This window comes from Mytilus edulis, chromosome 3 (assembly GCF_963676685.1).
Source record: "Mytilus edulis chromosome 3, xbMytEdul2.2, whole genome shotgun sequence".
NCBI lineage: Eukaryota > Metazoa > Mollusca > Bivalvia > Mytilida > Mytilidae > Mytilus > Mytilus edulis.
Genome location: NC_092346.1, coordinates 11,736,323 through 11,760,971, shown reverse-complemented (window position 1 = coordinate 11,760,971; position 24,649 = coordinate 11,736,323). Strand labels below are relative to the sequence as shown.

General features: G+C 32.0%; 1 protein-coding gene across 1 annotated transcript in view; it reads left to right on the top strand.

The window, feature by feature from the left end:
* LOC139515817 (tRNA (32-2'-O)-methyltransferase regulator THADA-like) overlaps positions 1–24,392 on the top strand; it is a 218,702-nt gene extending 194,310 nt beyond the window's left edge. The window contains exons 35-38 of the mRNA XM_071305528.1: positions 400–565; positions 16,541–16,654; positions 20,808–20,938; positions 23,658–24,392. Coding sequence (XP_071161629.1) covers positions 400–565; positions 16,541–16,654; positions 20,808–20,938; positions 23,658–24,176 — 930 coding nt within the window. The 3' untranslated portion in view covers positions 24,177–24,392. The remainder of the gene's footprint in view (positions 1–399; positions 566–16,540; positions 16,655–20,807; positions 20,939–23,657) is intronic.
* Positions 24,393–24,649: the final 257 nt, after the last annotated feature.

Here is a 24,649-nt window from a genome sequence, read left to right as displayed (position 1 = left end):
CTATGGTCGGGTTGCTCTCGCTTTGACACATTTCCCATTTCCATTCTCAACAAAAAAACTGCTTGAAATATGGGGGGGGGGGGGGGGGGGGAACAGAAAAAAATGCATTGCAAAGGCAAAGAAAAAACTGCACTTTGTAGAACTATGAAACTGTTTGAAGCCATGAAGTTGTTTTTCATTCAAAAATATATCTTGGCATTATAGTAATAAAGTTTATGCTAAGCATTACATCTGCAAGGCTTTCATTGTATGCATTTGAGATTTTTTTTTACTTTGAAACGAAAATATCAACTCTGTAAAGTGTTGATTACAAAAAGATTTGAGCCTCGTTTACGAAGATGAAGAAGTATTCTGAAGATATTGGCTTTAAGAATTTTTTATTATTTCACGTCTTTCTAGGGGAAAACAGAAAATGAAAAAGAAGTATCAGCTCTCCTGCTTCAATGGAAAGACATGTTGCATTACTATAAAGGGACAGAACAACATTATCTGTTACAAGTAGCTGTAATAAAAGTCCTGGACAACAACACAGATCTACTACTCAAAGATTCAACACTTTACTGGGGTGAGTACAGGCAGACGGACTTGGGAACTGATAGCACTACATTTTTACATCACTTTGTTATGAATACATTTTACACACATGGATTAGTAAAGACAGACAGACATGGAACTCATAGCACAACTTTTTTGCAGCACCATATTAAGAATATATTTTACACGCTTGAGTCAGTACAGATAGACAGAAACAAAACTTATAGCACAATAGAAGCAAACTACAAACTTCTAAGTTAACAAATGAAATATCATCATCATGTACTTTTTTCAATGAAAAATGTTTCAAATATTTAAAAAAAAAAAAAAAAAAAAAAAAACAATAATTTTGAATTATTTTATTAGTAATGAATTACTTGATTTATAACAATGCTGAAAATACAGAGATTACTGAAGGAATGCATAGCCTAGGGAAAAGATAGAAAAAAAATGTAAGAATGAGGAAATTTGAAAATGTGAATATAAAGCTTTACAAACAGTAAATGAAAAAAAGCAAAAGCAAGCTTATTATTTAATAAATGGATTAAAGAAAAACACAGCAGTACCACTAGCATGCTGAGTCTATATCTGGCTACAGCTAGGCACAGTAGAATTATTAATTTGTTTATTTACTCTGAGTTAAAAGATCATTATTCATGATCACAAATTGACAGATAATATTCCACTGAAGGTATTTCTATTTTTTTTGGCATGTCTGATTGTCCAAGACTAAAACCAGATTGGATAGTAATCCTTGTCAAAAATGAAAATGGTTAATATTACCCATGGTGCTTCACCATGTCAGAATCTCTGACAGCTCTCTGATTTATTAAATACTTATGTTTTTATTGTTGTGGAATTGGTAAATGTTCTCACAGATCTTGTATTTCTAAATGATTCACGTTGAGTCATAAGGCGAGAGTGAGTTATCAACACAGTGTTTTCATGGCAACAAAACATATAGGTTTTATCTATAGCGATGGCTAATTAATTAGTAAACTGAAATTTAACATACCCTGCCCATGGGAAAATACTTTGTTATGAATATTTTTTAATTTTTACCTACTAATAAATATTTTGCCTCTCAGGAGGAGATAACTGATTATCAGATAAAGGGAGATCATTATCAGATAAAGCTATATCTTGATATGATAAAAATAATGAAATAAATGTTATCAATTATATATTTATTAGATCTTTGGGAAAATGAAATAAATAGAGATTTAGACATATGTATTTGATTAAATGATGATTATTTATAGGAAAGAAATATATATGAGGGTAAAAGTCAATACATTTTAGATCTCTTTGTAAATCTTTTAACAATATTTCTGAAACTAACTCTTATTTTTTTCTCCAATTTTTTAATGAAATTTTATATATTTTTGTTTTTTCATGATTACTTAATTATTATTTCTGGAAATATGATAAACCATACTTGCTTGGCATATTATCTTACTAGTTTACTTGGACCTTATATTATAATTTAAATTGCTTATTTTAAAAGATCTAGAAGCAGAAGGCCATATTGACCTTCAAGCTCTGTAAGTGTTATATCTGTATTCTTGCTGATGTGCTTAGGGAAAGAATATCTAACTTTTGTTAAAGGTTACCATTCAAAATTTGTACCCTTATTCTTTTGAAAAAAAGAGATACAAAAAGGACCTGAGGCATTGAATCAATAAAAGGGTGATATTGTTTAAAAATTTGAAATGATTTATAAGAGATGAAAAATAAAAATAAAACAATAATTTTAATTATCGGTACATTTTTTACTTTTTTAGCTTTTTTCTGAGACTACTATAACATAGACTACTATAACATAGTAGTCTCAGCTTTTTTATACCTTTTATTCAAGAATTGTAAGTTCTTGTAATAATTTACCATAAAGATAGGGATCTGGAAATAGGAACAACTAAAAAAATTCAAAATGTATTTGAAAATAGGAAAAAAATTGAAACCTCTCTTTCTAATATTATGTGCCAACCCCTTAATTTTCAAAAGTTGCAGAATCAACTGTTGCATTACTTTGAAATTCTATGTCTTACCATAGATGTAATACCCATTAATTAATTTGTCTGCATTTATTTAAACACAATTCAGTTAAACACCCAAAAGATTAAATATGTATATGGTCAACTTCATAACTTATCATGTTAAACACAAGGTACTCTGATCACTATAAAAGACCAGAGTTTGGTTTTCCCAAAATTCTTTAGAAATAATTTATGATTAAACAAATTACTTTGGACAAGACCTTGCTTACATTTTGAAATTTATGTTTCCATACCAATTAAAAGGATTAGATTAAGTGAGATTGTTAAGTTGATACAGTGCAGGGGGCGCTCATAAAAACATAAAGGTCTGAACCAGGTCACATAACTCTGTATTGTTACCACATAAAAACAGCTCTGGTAGTTTGGATACTGGTGATATTTCAAAGAATATTTCATCACTCACTACAATTATCTAAAATTTATAGGTGGTAAAAAGTAATTAATTTAGCATTAAAAAGTTACACATGTTAAGATAAGTTATCAATAATGGCTGAACCTTGACCTTGACCATTTTCATCACAGATCTCTGAGAAGAGAAGAATTGTTGCAATTTTTTAAGGTGTTTGATCTAACTGTGTAATAATTAACAAACTTTATTTGTTTTCATTTTTCATAACCCCTTGGTATCTGAGTGCTATGTCTTTGAAATGGATACCCTGGCTCACAGTGGGATCGTAATACACAGAACCAGTAATCTCAGGAATGTCCATTAACAGGGAACCAGTAATTAATCTCCTGACTGATTCCTGGTTAATGAGAGCTTTATCCAAATACTTGGGATAATCTGGAATTCTCTGACAATGGTTATCAAAGTGTTTTGATTGATAAGCTCCAATGATAAATCATAATTGCCAGAATATTTATAATAGTTTACATTATTATGTTGTTTTATGGGTAATCTTTATCATTTGTAACAGATAAACATTAATCTTCAAACAAAAGTATGCTCATCTTTATTACATAATTATAAACAATGGAGGTAAGAACGTGTGGACATAAGAAAGAAAAGCTTCTTAACTTTGTTTTTGTGACAGATTTTTGTTTCTGATGTTTTGAGTATTATAACCGATTCATTTTACAAGCATCTGTCTTATTTTTTGCCTTACTGTTTTGCATATAAACAGCTTCAAGAAGGATAGAAAATTAAGAAAACAATTAAATAATGCAAAGATGATAGAATTTGAATAATGTTGTGTTTTTTCAAATTATGCAGATTATCAAATAGCATATAATTGCATTAATTTTTCATTGGATACATTGTTTGTAAAAAGAAAAATTAGAATAAACCAATACAAAAGACCAAAATATTTGAGGAAAAAAGTTTCTTCATAAATTATCACAAAGTGCAAAATATAAGGTACCAACAATGTTCTAATCAAGGTCTGGAATGGTCCTGAGGTTTTTTTAAGGAAATGAAAAAAGTAAAATCACAAAAATACTGAACTCAGAGGAAAATCAATTTCGGAAAGTCCATAATCACATGGCAAAATCAAAAAACAAACGCATCAAAAACGAATGGACAAGAACTGTCATATTCCTGACTTGGTACAGGCATTTTCAAATGTAGAAAATGGTGGATTGAACCTGGTTTTATAGCTAGCTAAACCTCTCACTTGTATGACAGTCCCATCAAATTACATTATATTGTCACCGATTTCTCCAATTTGGTCCAATGATATGTTTTGCTTCTGCTTTATAAACTATTTTTTTTTTAATTGTGTCATATTTTTCTAGCATTTGTCTTTTTAGTTCCTTGTTCGCATTGCTTACTTGATGATACTGTTCTTCTCAGTAGACAAATATGTTATAAAAATGCTGATATTAATTTATCCCAGTCTTGAATTAATTATTCTAAACAAACCATAATTATTATTATATCATTAAGCTTAAATTTCTCTTTTATGATCTTTAAGACATATGATAAATATTGCCCCTAGTGCAATAAAACAACAATTTTACAATACAAATCACATTTTTAACGATTATTGGTAATAATCATACTGTTGTGAAATGGAGATATAAGTATTTTAACGATCTTTAAAACTGTTTTTACGATGCTGCAGTGTATTTTTAATGTCCCTGCGGTGTAAAACCCCTGCCGTCTGATGGAATATTACAAATGGTAATTTTTTTCTACATTTGTTGGTAATTTTTGTTAATCATAATAACACAAAGATATGGATGAAAATCGTTTTCAACAGAATCTGAAACAAGAAATAAATATGCATTAAAGAATCTGATTATTAAATTCTACCACATGACCAGAACACCTGGAGTTCTCTAAGTACATTTAATGATTGGCTGTTTATTTTCTTTGCTTCCAACATGCTACAAAGATAAAATCTAAGATGTCTTTCCAAAAACTTCAAATTAACTAGTAGTGAAAATAAAGCGATAAAGGTGAACTCTAATTGTTGCACATGGTTAGCACTACCTGGAAGTAATTAATAACTCCGCCTTGTGAAATAGACATCTTAATCCATTGTTTGTTTACATTGGGCTTCAAGACTTGATAAGCTGTAGTCATAATTATCTAATTATAATTTGGGAGATTATCTGATTAAGCCATGTACCAAATCTAAACAGTTTTTTGTGGTTTCTGTGAAGTTTTTTTTGTTTTACATATGTGTAAACATGAGTGACATTTAACACTTAAAGCTCTTTAGAGGATATTTTTTGTTTACAAATTTTATTATTTTAAATTGCCAAAAAAATGCATGTTTTGAATACCAAGACTTAGAAGAATTGGCAATTTTTTAATGGTATTTTTCATTTAATTATAAAAGTTTCAGTAAAGTTTGTTACAAGTTTAGATTTTTTTAAATAATTTTTAAAGAGACTACCATATATCTGTTATCAACACTACTTTACTTACAATTGTCTTCATCTGGCAATGCTAATTACCAAATTCCTAAACTGTACAATCAATCATCGAGAAATAATTTATAATATATTTAAAATATGTAAACAAATTAATGGTGACTTTTTGTTCTGTGACTTTTAGTGCATGTTTTCCATTTTTATTACATAACTTTTAGTTTAGTTTAAAAATCTTGTCTGGTATTGCTGGGGGAATCTTGACAATCATAGTTATCCTGAAAACTGCCAAAGCAAGTTCCACATCACGGTGGAGCAGGATCTGCTAACCCTTCTGGAGCACCTGAGATCACCCCCAGTTTTTGGTGGGGTTCATGTTGCTCAGTCTTTAGTTTTCTATGTGGTGTCTTCTATACTATTATTTGTCGGTTTGTCTTTTTATTTTTAGCTATCATGCGTTGTCAGTTTATTTTCAATCTATGAGTTTAACTTTCCTTCTGGTATCTTTTGTCCCTCTCTTGCAAGTACAAACAGAGAGAAAATAAATGTCTTGATTTTTCACAGGGAGAGCTGCTGAAAACTCAGTCAGTCCTAAGGTACTCTGTATTTTGTCTTGCCCCTCCATAACACAGTGCAAAATCCAAGATCCACCACTGAAAATTGAATTTATATATGATACACAAAACCTTTGACAAACCCAAGGCAAATGAAGAATAGTTAATAATCATGAAGCTTTGAATATAATACATTTTACTATTCAGAAAAGAGTCCATCTATCCAAGCATGATCAGAGATTGGAACACCTTACCTGCCTCAGTGACCGCTGCAGAAAGTCATGACTCGTTCAAGAGATTATTGCAAGCACACTAAATTTCAAGTCCCATGTTTTTATTTGCACCATGTATAAATTATTTCCTTTATATTAAAATTATTTTTTTGGACTTAAGTTTGCAAGCGCACACCAAACAGTGACAGGATAGTCAACCAAATGATGGTGGTCACTTAGTGGTAGACGTAGAAGTAGAAGTATTCTCTGGGTTCCTTTATTTCTGTTTCATCCCACATTTATACTTGTAAAAGCCGAAAGTGATGAAAAACAAAACAACATAAAGAGTACCGGTAACTCTAATTTTTTATTTTGATCTCAGATGGGGTTTACATGTTCTTTCAGGTTTCTTTATTAAACACATCTGCAGGTCCTATAATTTGAGTAATTCCAAAGACATTAATAAAAACAAATAATATGAAAAATCCATTTGTACTTATTTAAAATTTGAGAAGGGTTCAAATTGATCATCAAACGCAGTTGCAATATAGAATAGTTCTCAAGTGAAATTTAACCAAAGAGTAAACAAAACTGCATGTGGTACAACTGAATATAAACTGTTATAAAGAGAAAACATAAGATTTTGAGATACAAACGATAGTAAACCAGTACAGATGTTTGTTATTTTCTACTGTTCATTGCCCTTGTATCTTAAAAGTTCAAGGTCTGGGGTAACAGTCAAAATATTTATACTTTTTTAGGTGGAAGTGTTTAGGTATGATACTATCTTTGAACAAGTAATTAGCAAAAAGGTCATTGTTTCAGTCTTGATGCAGTATAATTATTGTTTATAAAGAAAAGATGCATATTTATACATCAAGGGTGGATAAGTCTGCGGTTCTCAGTTTGATATTTATATTCTGGTCAATGATAGAGGCTGTTTTGATGTTCCTGTGAAATGTAAGTTTTAAGCTCATCTATGTAGACCCTTGAGTGTTGAATTGTCAAAAGAGATTGTTCCCATCTTCAAAATTTCTTTTTGTAAGAAAGAGGTGACCGATTATTGACCATTGGTGTTACCTTGGAAATTCAGGACAACTTGCTATATAATAAAGGTGCAAGATTGGGGTGAATATACCAAGAATAAAAACAGCATTTATCATTCTTAAAGAAATCATATCACATTGGTGCTATCTTCAAGATATATTGGCTCTCAGTTTTTTTCCCCAAGTAGTACAGTGTGATAACTCTGGTCAGTGGAGGATCCAGAAATTTTCATAAGAGAGGGCCCGCTCCAGTCACGCTTTAGTGATTCCCTATATAAGCAACCAATTTTTTTTCCAAAAAGAGGGGACTGCCCCCCCTAAATCCGCCTCTGCTGGTCATGCTTTTTGTCTTTGCAAATAACAATTATGTAAATCACATTTGGAATGTTTATGTGATTTTAGAAGAATTTTTTAATGGTTAGTTTCTGTCAAGGATTTGTATAGAAATACAAATTCTTGTTTCTGTCTTTAATAAATTATGTCTTCATCAGAAGTTATTCCAAATTCATTCCTACATTTAGGGTTGAGAATTTCTTTTAACAAGAATTTCTCTAGAATGCTAGTCCATTTAGAAGGGTTATCAAAACAACATTGCACAATTAGCAAACTTTTTGAATTGTTGCTTTGAATAAGTACTATATCATTTCTGATTAACCTGCCCCTGATCAAATACAAAAGTCTTTACACAGGTGGAAGTGATAAATAAGTATAAATTATATAAAAAAAGATGTTTTTCTAGATGTTTGATCTTGTATCTATTAATGGTATTTAATAACTCAAGGTGAACCTGGATGCTTCTCCCGTTGTTAAATAGATAAATAACATCATGAAAACGTTTATTATAGGCAATTATATCATTTACCTACAAAGATTCCTATGCACCTTAAGTAATTTGTAATTATCTAGTAACAATGTTTTATCTTGTTAGGGGCAGATAACCCTAGATAACATCTATATCTTAGAGGTGTCTTGGGAGCTAAAGGAGGGTGTAATCGTAAGATTTATAAACTGATTGCCAAATCAAATGGTTGTTGTAAAATCCTGCAGTAAATTTTAAATCTTATGAGTGTGCTTTCTATAAGCAGAAGTGTCCAAATCTACATATTTGGATTGACTGTGGCCATCATAAGATAAGCAAGGATTTGTTTACTTTATAAATCCTTGAGATAAATCACTAGTCAAAGAGTGGCAAAAATAAATGATAAAATTTAAGCTAAAATAAATTGTGTCTACCATTTTATACATCCAGAACAGCAAAATAGACACCCCAATTTGTAAAGGATCTGAAGAAGATCAAGGAGCTTGACAATGACTTGAACACTTCTTAAATGTTTGTGATCTAAGTGACAGCCCAACTAAAGCACAGCCTTGTAAAATTGCTTTTGAGCCTGTTCGAATTTCTACTACATACAAAAAGAATACATTGTAAATGCAAAAACTTGAGCAAATGATCTGTGGGTACAAAAGTAGATTGTATATAAGACTACACTGTGCCAGTAAGGATACACCCATGGCTTCAAAATTTGAATATGTCTTGAGTTAGAGGTTCTCTCAATGCTGTTCCAGAAAAGAGGCAGCTTTGGCATCAAAATTTCAATCAAACTTTAGTCAGTGGCTCCCTCAATACAGTACTAAAAAGAGGCAACCTTGGCTTCAAGATTTGAATCAAACTTGATTCCATGGGCTTCTCTACATTGTGCCAGAAAAGAGGTCATCTTGGCTTCAAGATTTCAATCAAACCTGAGTCAGTGAGCTTCTCTACACTGTGCCAGAAAAGAGGCAACCTTGGCTTCAAGATTTGAATCAAACTTGATTCCGTGGGCTTCTCTACACTGTGCCAAAAAGGAGGTCATCTTTGCTTCAAGATTTCAATCGAACTTGAGTCAGTGGGCTCCCTCTACACTGTGTCAGAAAAGCGGTCATCTTGGCTCTAAGATTTGAATCAAACTTTGAGTCAGAGGGCTCCCTCTACACTGTGTCAGAAAAGAGGTCATCTTGGCTCAGAAAAGAGGTCATCTTGGCTCTAAGATATGAATCAAATTTTGAGTCAGTGGCTCCCCCTACACTGTGTCAGAAAAGAGGCCATCTTGGTACTAAGATTTAAATGAAACTTTGAATCAGTGACTCCTTTTACGCTGTGCCAGAAAAGAGTCATCCTTGGCTTCAAGATTTGAATCAAACTTTGGTCAGTGGCTCCCTCTACACTGTGCCAGAAAAGAGAAAGCCTTGGCTTCAAAATTTGTAGCAAACTTTTAAAAGTCAGTGGCTTACACTGCCAGAAAAGAAACAGCTTTGGAGTCAAAATTTCCATCAAACTTAAGTCAGTGGCTCACTCTACACTGTGGCTAACAAGAGGCAGTTGTGGCTTCAAGATTTGAAACAAACTTGATTCAGTGGGCTCCTCTACACTGACAGTGACTGTGCCAGAAAAGAGGCTGTACGTCTTGGTTTTAAGACTTGATGCAATCATAAGTTCAAGTGGCTCCATTTACACTGTGCCAAAATGAGGCAGCCTTTATTTCAAGATTTGAAGCAAACTAAAATCAGTAGCCGCCTTGGCTTCAGATTTAAATCATAACTACATTGTAACAGTAAGTCAGTGGCTCCCTCTACACTATGCCATCATATCAACATTCAGATTTGATGATTCAGATTCGGTTATCTAAACCAAGGATACCACATCAAAAGATTGTTTGTAGTAAGTGAGTGATTTTTCATTCTCTATGACATAATTTTGATCATTTCCCAAGCAGATAATGGAATTTTACACCTGTTCTGATTGACAGCTTATTTTTACCTGTTTATATTGGTTCATGTAAGAACTTTCTGACACTTAATTACTTGTTTTTAGATTGAATTAATTTTTTCTAGTGCACTTTAGTTTAAAAAATTCTGAGAAAAATGCAGAAAAAAATGCTGGAATTTTAACTAGGACTAATGGTAAAAGAAATGTGGTAGTAGTCCCTGATTTTATGAAGTTTCAGGGTAAATGTTAAAACAAGATACTGGAGAGAGATTGTATGCCCTCTCCCTACCATATTTGGTCGTGTATAGTCCACACAAGATACTGGTGAGAGATTGTATGCCCTCTCACTACCATATTTGGTCGTGTATAGTCCACACTTTTAAACCTAGAATTGTAGTTTGTACAAGGGGTGCAGATTATACACAACTGAAAACATGGTTTTTTTTAATTAAAAAATTTAGATATTTAAATTATTTAAATTTAAATATCGTTTTTCTTCATTTAAGTATATTGGAGACGTTTATATCTTTTCATTTATTCATATATTTTGTTATATCTTTCCTCCCTAATATTCGGTTGGCCTAACTGATTGATATTTGGACCAAAAGCATTACAGAAATAGGAACCAACAGACTCATGTTTCTGTTTATTTGTATGTTGGTTCATCCATAACTTTGTCCTTTTAGACCCCGTTGACACTGACAAAAAGGACCATTCTTTACTAAGATCGATCTTTGGTACAGTGTAAATGGGTAAGATCTTTCTTCAATTGGACTTAAAAAGTCTACCTCTATCTTTTTTGTCAATTTAAACAGGGTCTAAAAGGGACCTGAATTTAAACAGCTATCGACCTTCAACAATGAGAGAAAAACTCATATCATATTGTAAGCTTTAAAAAGCATGACATTAGTTTTTAATCTGCTTTCTTCAAGCTTGGGAAAACAATATGTTCATTTGAAATAATAGTGTTAGTAATCCTTTTGGCATTCCTTTCTAGTAATTTTCAAAAATTAAAATGTTAATGCTTGATTCTCCTACCCCTTGTTAAAGGTTCAGGATTCATGATTTTTGAATAGACATGTTTATCTAAGAAGGAAATGAATAAAAAAATCGACAATAGAAGAGACTAGGATACAAAAAAACAGATGCATGGACCAATTTCGGAATCTGCAAATTAGGAAAATGGGATGTTATGAAAATTGTCAGCACCTGATTTTACTTCCAGTTTTTGGTGAAGTGTGTTCTTTATATAAGTCTAAACCTCTTGGTATACTCTCTACATTTTTACATCAGTTTTCAACCTATTCCAGCCTCTTCAGACATTTAGGTACAAAATGTAAATTATTCCCTTGTTAAGTTGTATAAATTGGATATCCTTTTCATTTTTACATCATTTTTTCAACCTTTTCCCACCCTCATCAGACAATAAATCCCCTTGGTATATATTCTATACAGTTTTTGCATGAACCCCCTGAGGGGTTCATGCTTATATATTGGCGAGTTTTGGATTTGTCTATGGGCCACTCGATATCTCTCGGCCGGAAGTCAGAATAAAATTCTCGGAACGTCTCAAAGTTTTCGGTCATCTATACAGGTCTTCACAGGTTGTTATCTACGTCTTTGATATGGTCCCTTGATGGCCCTTGACGACGCAATTATATCTGTTTTAAAACGACCACTGTACACTGTGTGTATCTGGGTCAATTATAACGTGGTACTGTCTGTTGTCTCAATAACATGTGAACAAATTATGTTTGAAGATTTAACCACGGGATACTGTGTATTTCATCATAGACTTACGGGATAGAACATTCTGTTTAAAATGTTAATTTTAGATCGGAAAACAGAAAGATAATATTCTTATCAAAAGAATTAATTCAATCGGAATCAAAGAAATACATTTAAAAATATATAATACTTTATTTATGTTTCTGAAGAAACTATAACAATGATTGAAATCAAAATATTTTCAGAGTTTCAATTAAGAAATAAGTATTTTATATAACAAGATACTCTGCTTTGGTATTTTTAAATATTCATTTGTAAAGGAAACATAAAAATTAAATCCAAATAAATTCTTGCATCCTACAAAAAATGTTTATACAGTGTTTAGGGAGCTACCATTTGATTTTTATGGGGGGGCTAGGATGAAATTTGAAAAAAATAGGCAGGACAGGAGTTTTGAGTAATAAAAAAAGGCAGGATGAGACACTTGCAAAAAAAAAAAGTCAGGACGACAATTTAGGTAAAAAAAGTCAGGATAAACTATAAAAAAAAAGGCAGGACCGAACAGAGTGAAAAATAAAAAGGCAGGACAGAGATTACAGCTAAAAAAAAATGCAGGACAAAATTTTTCATCCTAGCCCCCCCCATAAAAATCAAATGGTAGCTCCCTTATATATCTCAACTTGTACGATTCGCTCGTGTATGTAACAATGTTTTAGATTTTAACGAGAGAAATTTATGTATTACTGAAAAATTATTACACCAGGGTTTTCGATATCACAAACTAGTCAAAACATTTACTAAATTTTATCATCGGTATAAGGACATCATTCGTCAATATAGCTCAACATGCAGACTTCTTATACGTTCAGGTATTTCACATCCAATTTTTTATGGAAATATTCTTTATAAAGCACAAAGGTGTCAGTATTCACCTCAAAAACTAACAAAACCTTTGAATAGACTTATTAAGGGATATAGTTACGATACTGTTGTCAGGTCATTAAAGATTGCATATTTTGCAATATTTTGGCTTTAATATTGATTCACTTATAGGGTCTTTGCATCGGAACTAAACACATTTATTCAAAAACCAGTTGTTGGCATGACACGGGTTATTTTCTTCTCATATATGTTATGATGGTATGATACTAAACCCCTAACGGGAAGGATTGTGCCTGATGTTCATATGATGAAATCATAATCTTTCAGTCAGTTTAATTGAAGTCTGGAGCTGGCATGTCAGTTACCTGCTAGTAGTCTGTTGATATTTATGTATTATTGTCATTTTGTTTATTTTCTTTGGTTATACATCTTCTGACATCAGACTCGGACTTCTCTTGAACTGAATTTTAATGTGCGTATTGTTATGCGTTTACTTTTCTACATTGGCTAGAGGTATAGGGGGAGGGTTGAGATCTCACAAACATGTTTAACCCAACCGCATTTTTGCGCCTGTCCCAAGTCAGGAGCCTCTGGCTTTTGTTAGTCTTGTTTTATTTTGATTTTAGTTTCTTGTGTACAATTTGGAAATTAGTATGGCGTTCATTTTCACTGAACTAGTATATATTTGTTAAGGGGCCAGTTGAAGGACGCCTCCGGGTGCGGGAATTTCTCGCTACATTGAAGACCTGTTGGTGACCTTCTGCTGTTGTTTTTTTCTATGGTCGGGTTGTTGTCTCTTTGGCACATTCCCCATTTCCATTCTCAATTTTATTATAAACAATAATCATTATATTTCTACGTTAATTATTTCATACCATTTTAGTATTTAGCAGGGTTTAATGAGTAATTATTATTTATTTTTTTGTATTATAATATATCCATAAAACGGAAACTAAAATAAATTTATTAAATATTTAAATTTTATACGGTCGTGAACAAAAATACTTGTGTGTTTTCAATTCATAAAGCATGATTTTAAATCCTTGCAGCTCACAACAACCGCAAAAATAATTTACAATAATCACAATAAAATTTAATTACAACCATAATGTTGATTATTTTATACTGTTTTAGTATGGATTTTAGAAGTCTGCTTATATTTTGTATAGTAATATATTCACATAGTGGAATGTTAGAATTTAAAAATAGATTCATTCGATAAAAAAAATGTCCATCCGTAAATACTTGACGTTCGTGTTTATTGATATTATATATATTCAAAAGAATTTGAAAAAAAAATTACTGACCGGAACGTTAGTTTATTATAAAATTTTAATTCAATTTTTGTTTGTTTGTTTTAATAGTTTAACCTTATAGCATCTACATATTTGTACTATGGTACGGTTTTGAAAATTGTATTCATTGTGTTGACCAACTATCCTACACGTCTTGATTCATTCACATTATAGATCACATTTCAAAAGCACATTATCGGTTTGCGTTCTCACAAATTTCGGATAAAATGTCAATGAATCCTGAGTCAAAACATTTAGTGTAGGCCGTTTGACATTCGAATTCAACTATTAGATTAAGATATGTGATGACGCAAATGTGTATTCTTTTCCTGAGCTTTCTATTTACTATTTCGTGCGCTAAAATACTACTTGCATGCAATACTATTAAATTCACTCGTGAAAGCTTATTTTCGTTTTTGTTATCTAAATTCAGGACACGACAGAAAGAGCTTTACATATGACTTTCAAGCACGATCATTACTAACGGTATTCTAACCTCGAGTTGTTTCTCTTTTGTTTCTTTTTTGAGTCACTGTCCTATTATAAACTTTGACCTTTTCGAAAAGCTAAGCCTAAGGATTGTCTACCCAATAGATTTCTTAACTTTGTAATGTATTTAGCCTTTTAACTTTTTTCATTCGAGCGTCACTGATGCTTTTTTTGTAGACTTAACTCGTGTCTGGCGTACATCATTTTAATTCTGGTATCTTTTCATATCTACATACCTTTTTATATATTTTTTTTTAAAGTGTGCACAGGTTTATAAACTTCTGAATTAAGAAATTCTTCGGCAAAACTAAGTTTCCCTGTAGAATGTATGAATTGATTTAAGTAAAATCAGGAAATCCTTAAAGTTTGAGATGTTTTATGAGACCAAAAAAAGTCTCTTCTTAAGAGGTCCCAATCAATTGCATGCCACAGGTTTCATCGCATACAATATCTAACATGAGTAAAGACAGCTTCAAATACGAGTCGGATATGATAGATAAAATAAATGCATCCTGAATTCCAGATTATAAAGCAAACTGAGTGCATAAAATATTGCGATAGGTTTGTGCAAATTGCATAAGTCATCTGGTTAGTAGGATTGCCAAAGGGTTATAATCGTAAAAAAAGTATGTGCATTCCCAAGTGATAAATATAATAGTCGAGCTGTAAAATAGCTATTCAAATAGAAGCTGTAAATATATACTTTCAACTGGCTTCTTCTTTTCACAGTCAATTATTTCAATTCAAAAGCAAACACAAATTCAGCAACAATTAATCTTTTGGTGACCCGGCAGTCAGCGGTCTTAGGTTCATGTATTGCTTTTCTTTTTTTAAAGAAAGCAACTTGTTTAACCTTTGCCACCATTTAAGTACAGAACACAACCATGATAATTTAACATACATACTGCAACCTGTTTGAACACTGAACAATCTGCACTGAGTTGACCCTCAATGATTGTTAAAGATTCACATCTGCTGTAAAACTCATACCATTGTATATCATATCTAACACTAGATTATCTATGTGAAACAAATCTATCTGAAAATAACGTTCTGCATTGATTATTTTTGCACTTTAGCTGCTGTAGAAGTGAGACAATTTATGCTTGCTCATAATTTTTATATTGTATATGGTTCATCATAAATTTACCATTGAAATTAAAACATAAAAAATATCTATAAGATTATCTATGTGAAACAAATCCATCTGAAAATAAACTACATTGATTCTATTGCACTCTGCTGCAAGAAGTGAGACAATTTATGCTCGCTCATAACTTTAATTGTTACCTTAGATAGTGTTTATAGTTTTCACCATTGATATTAAAGCATAAAAAATATCTGTCTACATTATATCGTGCAGTTGCATGTATATTGGCGTATCATTAGACCTTTTTGGACTGATTTTTTATGACTTTAGGACTGTTACATGTATGCAGTCAGTAATTTTATTTCTCCATGTGTTGCATGGCTCTTAAAAGTCATCTTAGAGGGCAGTCAGTTCAGATTTTTTTTCAACCTGCAGACTTTAAGTTTCTTTGAATTTATAATATTAACTTGAAAATTGCTGCTTACTTTTATATACTGAAACTTTGATGAGCATTTAGAGTATCAAAGGCATGGGATTTCAAAAAAGCTCAAAGAAGATTTATAAATTCCATTTTTAGCTTACCTTTCCTAAATGAAAATGTGAACTCTGCAATTACTTGGTGTCTGTCATCTGTTGTACGTCCGGTGTAGACTATTTCAATGATCTTCTTTTCTGAAACGACAGAACCAATTTCAACCACATATAAAACTTCATACTTCAGGTGATAGAAAACTTCATCCATTATATATTCTGTCGATACGTTGGATAGCAATTTTTGTCGGTTCCTTGGGTACGGGTGAACCACATATGACATATTCAAATGAATTACAAACTTTATGTAGACTTTGTATAAAACAAAGTATTAAAACAGCCACGAAAATTGATATGCACGAAAAGAAATAAATCTGCAGTATATGCCTTGTGTTCATATCCTTAGTCTCCTTCACTGGCGGATCTAGAAATTTTCATAAGTGGGGCCCACTGACTGCTTAAAAGGGGGCCTAAAAAGGAGGGCGGGAATCCGCCTCTGTCCTTGGCTTATTTTCATAGTTATTTTTCATGTTAATTTCTTACTTTTTTGTGTTTACAGGTGAAACAACTTTTGCATTTTGGGAAATCCTGGTGAGTTTGTTGCAAGAAGATGATGAACAAATAAATGAGATGGCTGCGAAAATTGTCAGCAGATTGAACCCTGAAGTTCAAGGTCAGTTGACAACAAGTATGAAATTAAGTCGCATATTATTTTTAAACTTCATGTTTGCCTTTTTGCACTTTATGTGACATCTTTGGAAGGTCATTTTAAAAAAAAAACGACAAAAAGCTAACATTTCTGAAATATATGAATGGCCAAGGTCAAGGTCATACATGCTTGAAGTTGAAAGTCTGAATCAGAGAAAGTCTATATAATTAATTTATTGAAACTCAATTTTCAAGGGCTATGTTAGGCATACTTTATCCAGTTTTAATGTTTAGAAAACTACAATAGGGTTCTTAACATTTGAAATTATGAACAAAATTTATTGTGTATTGAGGACGATGTGATGATTTATGGAAAAGCAGGTTATTTTGTTTTCAAGGACACTTTGAGGTCAAAGAGAAGATAGGAGTTAGAATTGAAAAATCAGTAGATCATTCATAGTTTTTCAATGCACAATAATGCATTAAATTATTTCAATTGACAGTTAATGTTTGTATATTTATCACACTATTGTATTTTGTAGTATTCTCCTATTGACACAGAAAGAAATTAGGTTAAAATATGAAATAAGGATCATTGATACACTCCCCTTAAGTCTGTGTGAGACCAGGTTTAAATCTATAACAGTATCATCAAGGTTACAGGGAAAATTTATAACTTTTGAATATGTTCTCAGACAACATTAGTGATATAGTATTATTTATTAGTATAATGTTCAAGATTTTAGATTTTGGAAAGGTATTACTGTAAAGTATAAGGTTAAAAGAAAAATAGTCAGATTTGCTACCATGTTATCGATAGGTATAAAAAATATGTAACATGTTTTGTATTATTAACTATATTCAAGACTTTTTATATTGGAAAGGGACAACTATATTTAAGGCATAAAAAAAATAGAAAATCAGGTTTCTTTTTATCTGAAATTTTTGGCAGAAAAAAATATGATTTACAATGTTCAAGATTTTATATTTTTGGGCAGGAATACATGTACTGGTACTAGGTTTGATAAAAATAGATCAGTTTCACAACTGACTGATATATCTAGATGTAATAAATTATCTTACAAACAATGTGTTGTCACAAATGCAACTTTTTGTTTAATAATTTAATGTAACTGTTTGTAAATACATGTATGCAGCTGTTTGTTAATACGTTTAACCAGCTGTCTCCATTCAACAAAAGATCTGTTTATGCGTTTCTTTTTTTTTTTTCGAAAGTGTCCTTCACCCATTAAGTCTAAATAAGACTTGGTTTCTTATTTGTATTTATATATATATAGACAGATTTTATGATTTGTTTTACAATTATGTAACACAACAAGACATTACATTATAATTTTTAGCTGAAACATCAGACACTGACAGTATGTATTTTGATTTACGATGTAAGTAAACTATCTTCTCTGTTGTATACAAATCATTAAAACTTTTTTTTTTAATTTTAGATGGCATTAATCTGTCTCTATCTACTGTCTTTTTTCATAAGTTTCATAATCAAATAGTTTTTTATAAATGGCCATTATAAGGGACTAATATTAGGGTAAACAGTTGTCATTTTGTACTGGCCCTGAAAGCAGCTGTTGTGAAGAAATAACAACAAAATTGTAAACAAACTTAAAAGAACTTACAAAACCAAGATGGCGACCTCCAAAGTGGCGACCACAGGGGCCACAGCCATTTTAAAAAGGGGGGTTCCAAACCCAGAGTAAAGGGGGGTTCCAACTATATGCTCCCATTCAAATGCATTGATCGGCCAAAAAAAGGGGGGTTCCAACTCCCGGGACACCCCCCCCCCCCCTGGAACTGCCAATGGACCACCACCTGTTCCTGTCCGATGGCACAAAATTATTTAAACGCTCACCAATCGCCTTCGGGCAACGAGCAGACTGTGCAAGGGCTGTATAGCCAGTCAAGGTCGTTAAAAACTTCCATTTGTTTGTGTCAGTTTGTTGTCAAAACTTAAAAATGCTTTAACCTATTTTCATGATTTTTTTTTGTTAATTATTAATTTCTATTGATGAAGCTCACTTTAGATTTTTATAAATATTAGATTTTACGTTTCCAAGTAACAGGTTTTTTATTCATTAAAAAAGGGGGATTTTCAAGTTGTCTGTTTTACTCAAAAAACGCTTCAAACAGTTATGACATGAAACTTTTGTGACAGGTTTATATCCATCAAAATAAGCTCCCTTTAGTATTTCTATAAATTTCTTATATGAAACTGAAGAGAAATAGAGCTTTTTTGTTAAAAAAAAAATGTTGGCATATTATGAGCTCATGGTGCAGTTCTTTATTTACACAGCTATAGAAAGTTCAGGATGCCAGTTAATCGGCTTCTTTCATGGCAACATTAATGTTGACCCTATTAGGCTAGATGGAACTTAACTTAGCTGAACTTGTCATCAAAGTGGTATCTGTGACCTCACTTAATTTGTATATGCCTGTCAAGGATAGAACATAAGATGGTACTCTATTATCTTTGCCAAAAAGTTTAGAAGACTTTTAAGGATTCTCAAACCAGTTTGATGGCTGTTTACCTATTCCTTGAGCACTATATTTGACCTATTTAATTGTTAGTTGCTTTTCACTGGTTTTCATTCTCTTTGATGGGATTTTTTTTGTTTTTAAGATGATTGTTAACCATTTAAGTTAAAATACAATTGTTTTTATTTTAATTGACTGTTCACCCATTCTTTCACATAGAATTGACTGTTGGAATCATAAAATTGAGAATGGAAATGGGGAATGTGTCAAAGAGACAACAACCCGACCATAGAACAGACAATAGCAGAAGGTCACCAATAGGTCTTCAATGCAGTGAGAAACTCCCGCACCAGGAGGCGTCCTTCAGCTGGACCCCAATCTATTTTAAAAGCGATCTCTCATCGCTCTGGTTTTCTGATATGTTGCAACATATAAGAAATGGGAGCGATGAGAGATAGATTTGTCTGGACCCTAAACAAATATATATATTAGTTCAGTGATAATGGACGTCATACTAAACTTCAAATTATACACAAGAAACTAAAATTAAAAATCATACAAGACTAACAAAGGCCAGAGGTTCCTGACTTGGGACAGGTACAAAAATGTGGCGGGGTTAAACATGTTTTTTGATATCTCAACCCTCCCCTATACCTCTAGCTATGTAGAAAAGTAAATGCATAACAATAGGCAAAGTAAAATTCAGTTCAAGTGAAGTACGAGTCCAATGTCAGAAGAGGTAACAAAAGAAAATAAACAAAATGACAATAATACATAAATAACAACAGACTACTAGCAGCTACTGACATGCCAGCTCCAGACCTCAATTAAACGGATTGAAAGATTATGTCTTCATCATATGAATATCAGGCACAATCCCTTCAGTTAGGGGTTTAGTATTATACCATCATAAAATATATGAGAAGAACATATGTTCTTTTTCGCTATAAGATTTATCTGGGTTTTTTCAGTGATCATTACCAAGCTAGCACAGTCCTCGTCTTAGATTAAACTTTTTTTACTTTTGTAGTGACTGTTTAACCCATCTCATACTTTTTATCCGACATGGTATTTTCAGTGATTGCTCACCCATTCCTTGCATAAGGTTTGATTGTTGTATTTTCAGTGACTGTTCATCCATCCCTTACCTTAGATTTTATTGTTTATTTCAGTGACTGTTCATCCATTCCTTGCCTTAGATTTTATTGTTTATTTCAGTGACTGTTCATCCATCCCTTGCCTTAGATTTTTTTGTTTATTTCAGTGACTGTTCATCCATCCCTTGCCTTAGATTTTATTGTTTATTTCAGTGACTGTTCATCCATCCCTTGCCTTAGATTTTATTGTTTATTTCAGTGACTGTTCATCCATCCCTTGCCTTAGATTTTATTGTTTATTTCAGTGACTGTTCATCCATCCCTTGCCTTAGATTTTATTGTTTATTTCAGTGACTGTTCATCCATCCCTTGCCTTAGATTTTATTGTTTATTTCAGTGACTGTCCATCCATCCCTTGCCTTAGATTTTATTGTTATTTCAGTGACTGTTCATCCATCCCTTGCCTTAGATTTTATTGTTTATTTCAGTGACTGTCCATTCATCCCTTGCCTTAGATTTTATTGTTATTTCAGTGACTGTTCATCCATACCTTGCCTTAGATTTTATTGTTTATTTCAGTGACTGTTCACCCATATCTGGCCTTAGATTTGACTATTGGATCTATGTTACATCACCATTATACCAGACACTGGAAGCTATGTTTCAGAACCATGTTGAAATGGATGGAGACTGATACCAAGGAAGAAGTGGTAAAAATACAGAAAAAAAATAATGGATATAGAAAAATTATCATAAAAATTATAGGATAAAGAAATAAAGAACCCCCATCCCAACCCTCATGAATTGTTATTGTTGACCATTCATTGATTGCCACTTGGTATTCATTATTGCTCCTTCAACAATGAACATGTAATGTCAATTAAACTGTTTAAGAAAATGGACCAAAAATGTATCCATTAGTTTAAACAAATTTATTTATAGTGGATTGGGAAACAAGTTATTGCAACTTATAATAATCCCTTTCCACTTTGCAGGTGCGAATGTCTGTAATAACAAGATGGACATCACTGTTCTACATGCCTATTTCCTGGTCATTTAGAGTAAATTGATATAAAATATTAAAAAATTAAGAAGAAAGAATAGATCCCCTTAAGTATGCTACTGTAATTTCAGAATTTTTTGCAATGTTTTAAGGATTTGCTAAAATTGTGAAAAGAAAGATGTTGCAAAAATAAAATTTGTTTTTCATGCCCCTGCCATAACTGAGGGGGCATTATGTTTTACCCTAGCCCGTTTGTATGTACATACATCCCAAAATTGGTTTCCATTTTATTGCTTTAGTTTGCCTCAATAAAATGTTATATACAACTTATACACAATGCTTCTTACCACATAAAACAGATCATGGTTTTATTTTCATTTTCATACATAAGCTTTGTTTCTGTAACAGTGACATGCTCAAGTCTATAGATATAGGAAGATGTGGTGTGAGTGCCAATGAGACAACTCTCCATCCAAATAACAATTTAAAAAAAGTAAACCATTATAGGTCAATGTACAGCCTTCAACACAGAGCCTTGGCTCACACCGAACAACAAGCTATAAAGGGCCCCAAAATTACTAGTGTAAAACCATTCAAATGGGAAAACCAACTGTCTAATCTATATAAAATTAAAAAAAACGAGAAACACGTATAAATTACATAAACAAAAGACAACTACAGTAACTGTACATCAGATTCCTGACTTAGGACAGGTGCAAACATTTGCAGCGTGATTAAACGTTTTAATGGATCCAAACCTTTTCCCTTTTTCTGAAACAATAGCATAACATGATAACATAGAAAAACACACATTAAAATATCAATTGGCAGGCTTAACTCAGAAATGCTCAGAAATGAAAATCCATTTGTTTATGTGTTACTCCAACATGGTAGAATTTGACCTGTGATCTTATAACTCGAATAATTCAAGCCCTTTCCGTGTCCGATTTTCTCCCACACAAGGGCTTGAACTCTTTATGATCATTGGCCACGTCGCTGCTCTCTGTGAGAGAGAGCCAATCGGCAGCGATCAGGATAATGAGTCTGCGCAACTGTCTTGTAATTGTCTTACCAAACACGTGTGTTCAATTAACACAAATCCGATAATAATTAATTAACATCAATTAACATCAGTTTACATCATTTAACATCAATTAACATCCGGAACTCCTTCTTCTTTAGCTGCCAACTTAGTAAAAAAATCCCATATTGCATAGCGGTGTGAATTTTCCGGTTGACGGTCTTTATCGAGGAAGACGTTCAGGCGTTAATGTAGCCTTCGTAGATCAGCGGAATATAACCAATGAATTATTCGGGTTAGTGATCTTAGGGAGTTTTGTGGGGGACCTTGCTACCTAACATCTCATTTTAAAATGGAAAATCAGATCATTTTACGAATGTATAGTATGCATTATAGGGACTTGGTGACCTGAGGCAATTTTGAGCATGACCTTGTTACTTAAAGGGGTATCCTCTAGAGCACCATATGCAGCTGACAATTTTTTTATATTTTAATGAGAAATCATAATATACTTTATCAGTCATCACTTATACAATGTTATAAATCATGTATACAGTATCACATACAAAGTTCAAGGTCGTCTGATGACACACAACAAGTTTATCTCTCAGGAAACACTTTGGATGTGACAAGTGCCATCTTCAGAGTAATTATGTATAAATGTCAGCGTCCTTAACAATGTTTATTAGAATACACATCCAAAATATTAACATCTTGTATTGCCGGTTGATTAATTGAATATTCATGGAAATTCTTTGTGAAGAGACCTTGATGCAAAATTTAGAATATAAGGGGAACTGAGTTGTAAGGTTGAGGATTTTGGTTACTCTGTTTCAAAACAACAAGCTTTTTGGAATAAAATTATTAAAACAAACGAAGGGGTCGGTGGGCAAAATTGTTTTATGGTACCACATGAAGAAACAAAAAGATTCTAAAAAAAATCTTAACAAAATAATCAAAACAAAACCCTGAATATACTTATGAAATTTAAAATTTATACTGTCCTTTCAAACAATTTTTTCTCCCTCATGAAAATGTTAACTAAAGGTAAAATAAACTCAACACCATGAGAATTTGAGGACATTATTTCCACCATTTTTTCTGATCTATATGAGTTAACCACACTATTAATCCTTTTTTGTTTTTGTAAAAAAAATCTTTAAACAGAGGTGCCTTATTTGATAGGGAAAACTAGTTTAATAGGTAGGACTGCAGATGTGAGCTATTATGAAGACTAATAATTTTTTGGCATATGAAATTTTAAAAAGTAATTTCTTAGTTTGAAATACAACAAATGGAAGTTTTTAACGACCTTGACTGGCTATACAACCCTTGCACGATCGGTAAGTTTGAAATATTAAAAACATTAAATTTTATATATGAATTTTTTTAAAATATTTTACAGGGTGTTGGTGGACGGCTATTTGACAAAAATGAGATGAACACATGGAGAGAGGATATACAATTTGTGAAAATTGTAATGAAATATCTTATACAAATCATTCTGTCATGCAATACACCATCCATAGCAGGAATTGATGATCAATTCTCAATAACTGAAAATGTAGTCTTCAAGGGAGATAACTCAGTCATAAACAATGAAAATAAGGGAGATAATCTGAGTATTGACACAGAGAAATTATTTCACCTACAGGCAGAGTTAACAGACAAGTTTCCAGTTGGCCAAACATTCAATTTAGAACCAATAACAACTGACCATTCAGAGAGATGGTCAACATTTCTTGATTGTATATGTAGTCATTTAACTTTTGTTTTAAAAGAAGACCTGACATCCTTAGGACCATTTAAAGATGTCAACAAATATATACATTGTAGTATAAATAAGTTAAAAGTAGACTTGGTAATTCAGCTATGTCAATGTTTGTCTGATTCTAGGATAAATTTTTTGCTGCAGGGGAAATAGTAGAAAGAGAAATAAAATATACAGGCCACATAAATTTGAATTTTAGTTCTTTTATAAAAAGAGACAAAAAGGATGCAAAATTTGATGAGGGATCCAGTTTTTAGATTGGGGAAAAAAACAAAAATATAACTTTGTTGGTGGAGGTATTTCTTGCTTTATTAATGAAAAATGTGCTAAGTTTTGTAGTTTTGTCTGCTATATATTAAAGAAGAAAAATCTATAGAAAACTTCTTTTTCTAGTAATTTGGAAAGTAATTTGGAAAGTAATTTGGAAAGTAATTTCAAGGAACTAAAACTTGAGTTTGTGTGGCCTCAGATAAAAAAAAGATTAATAATTCTTTATTTGCATTTATTTCTATGAATAACAAATCAAATCAAATCAAATCAAATATTTTATTGTCATATAAACTTTACAGTTTGTGACCAACATATATTAATACAATAAACACAATAAACATATATACATACATATT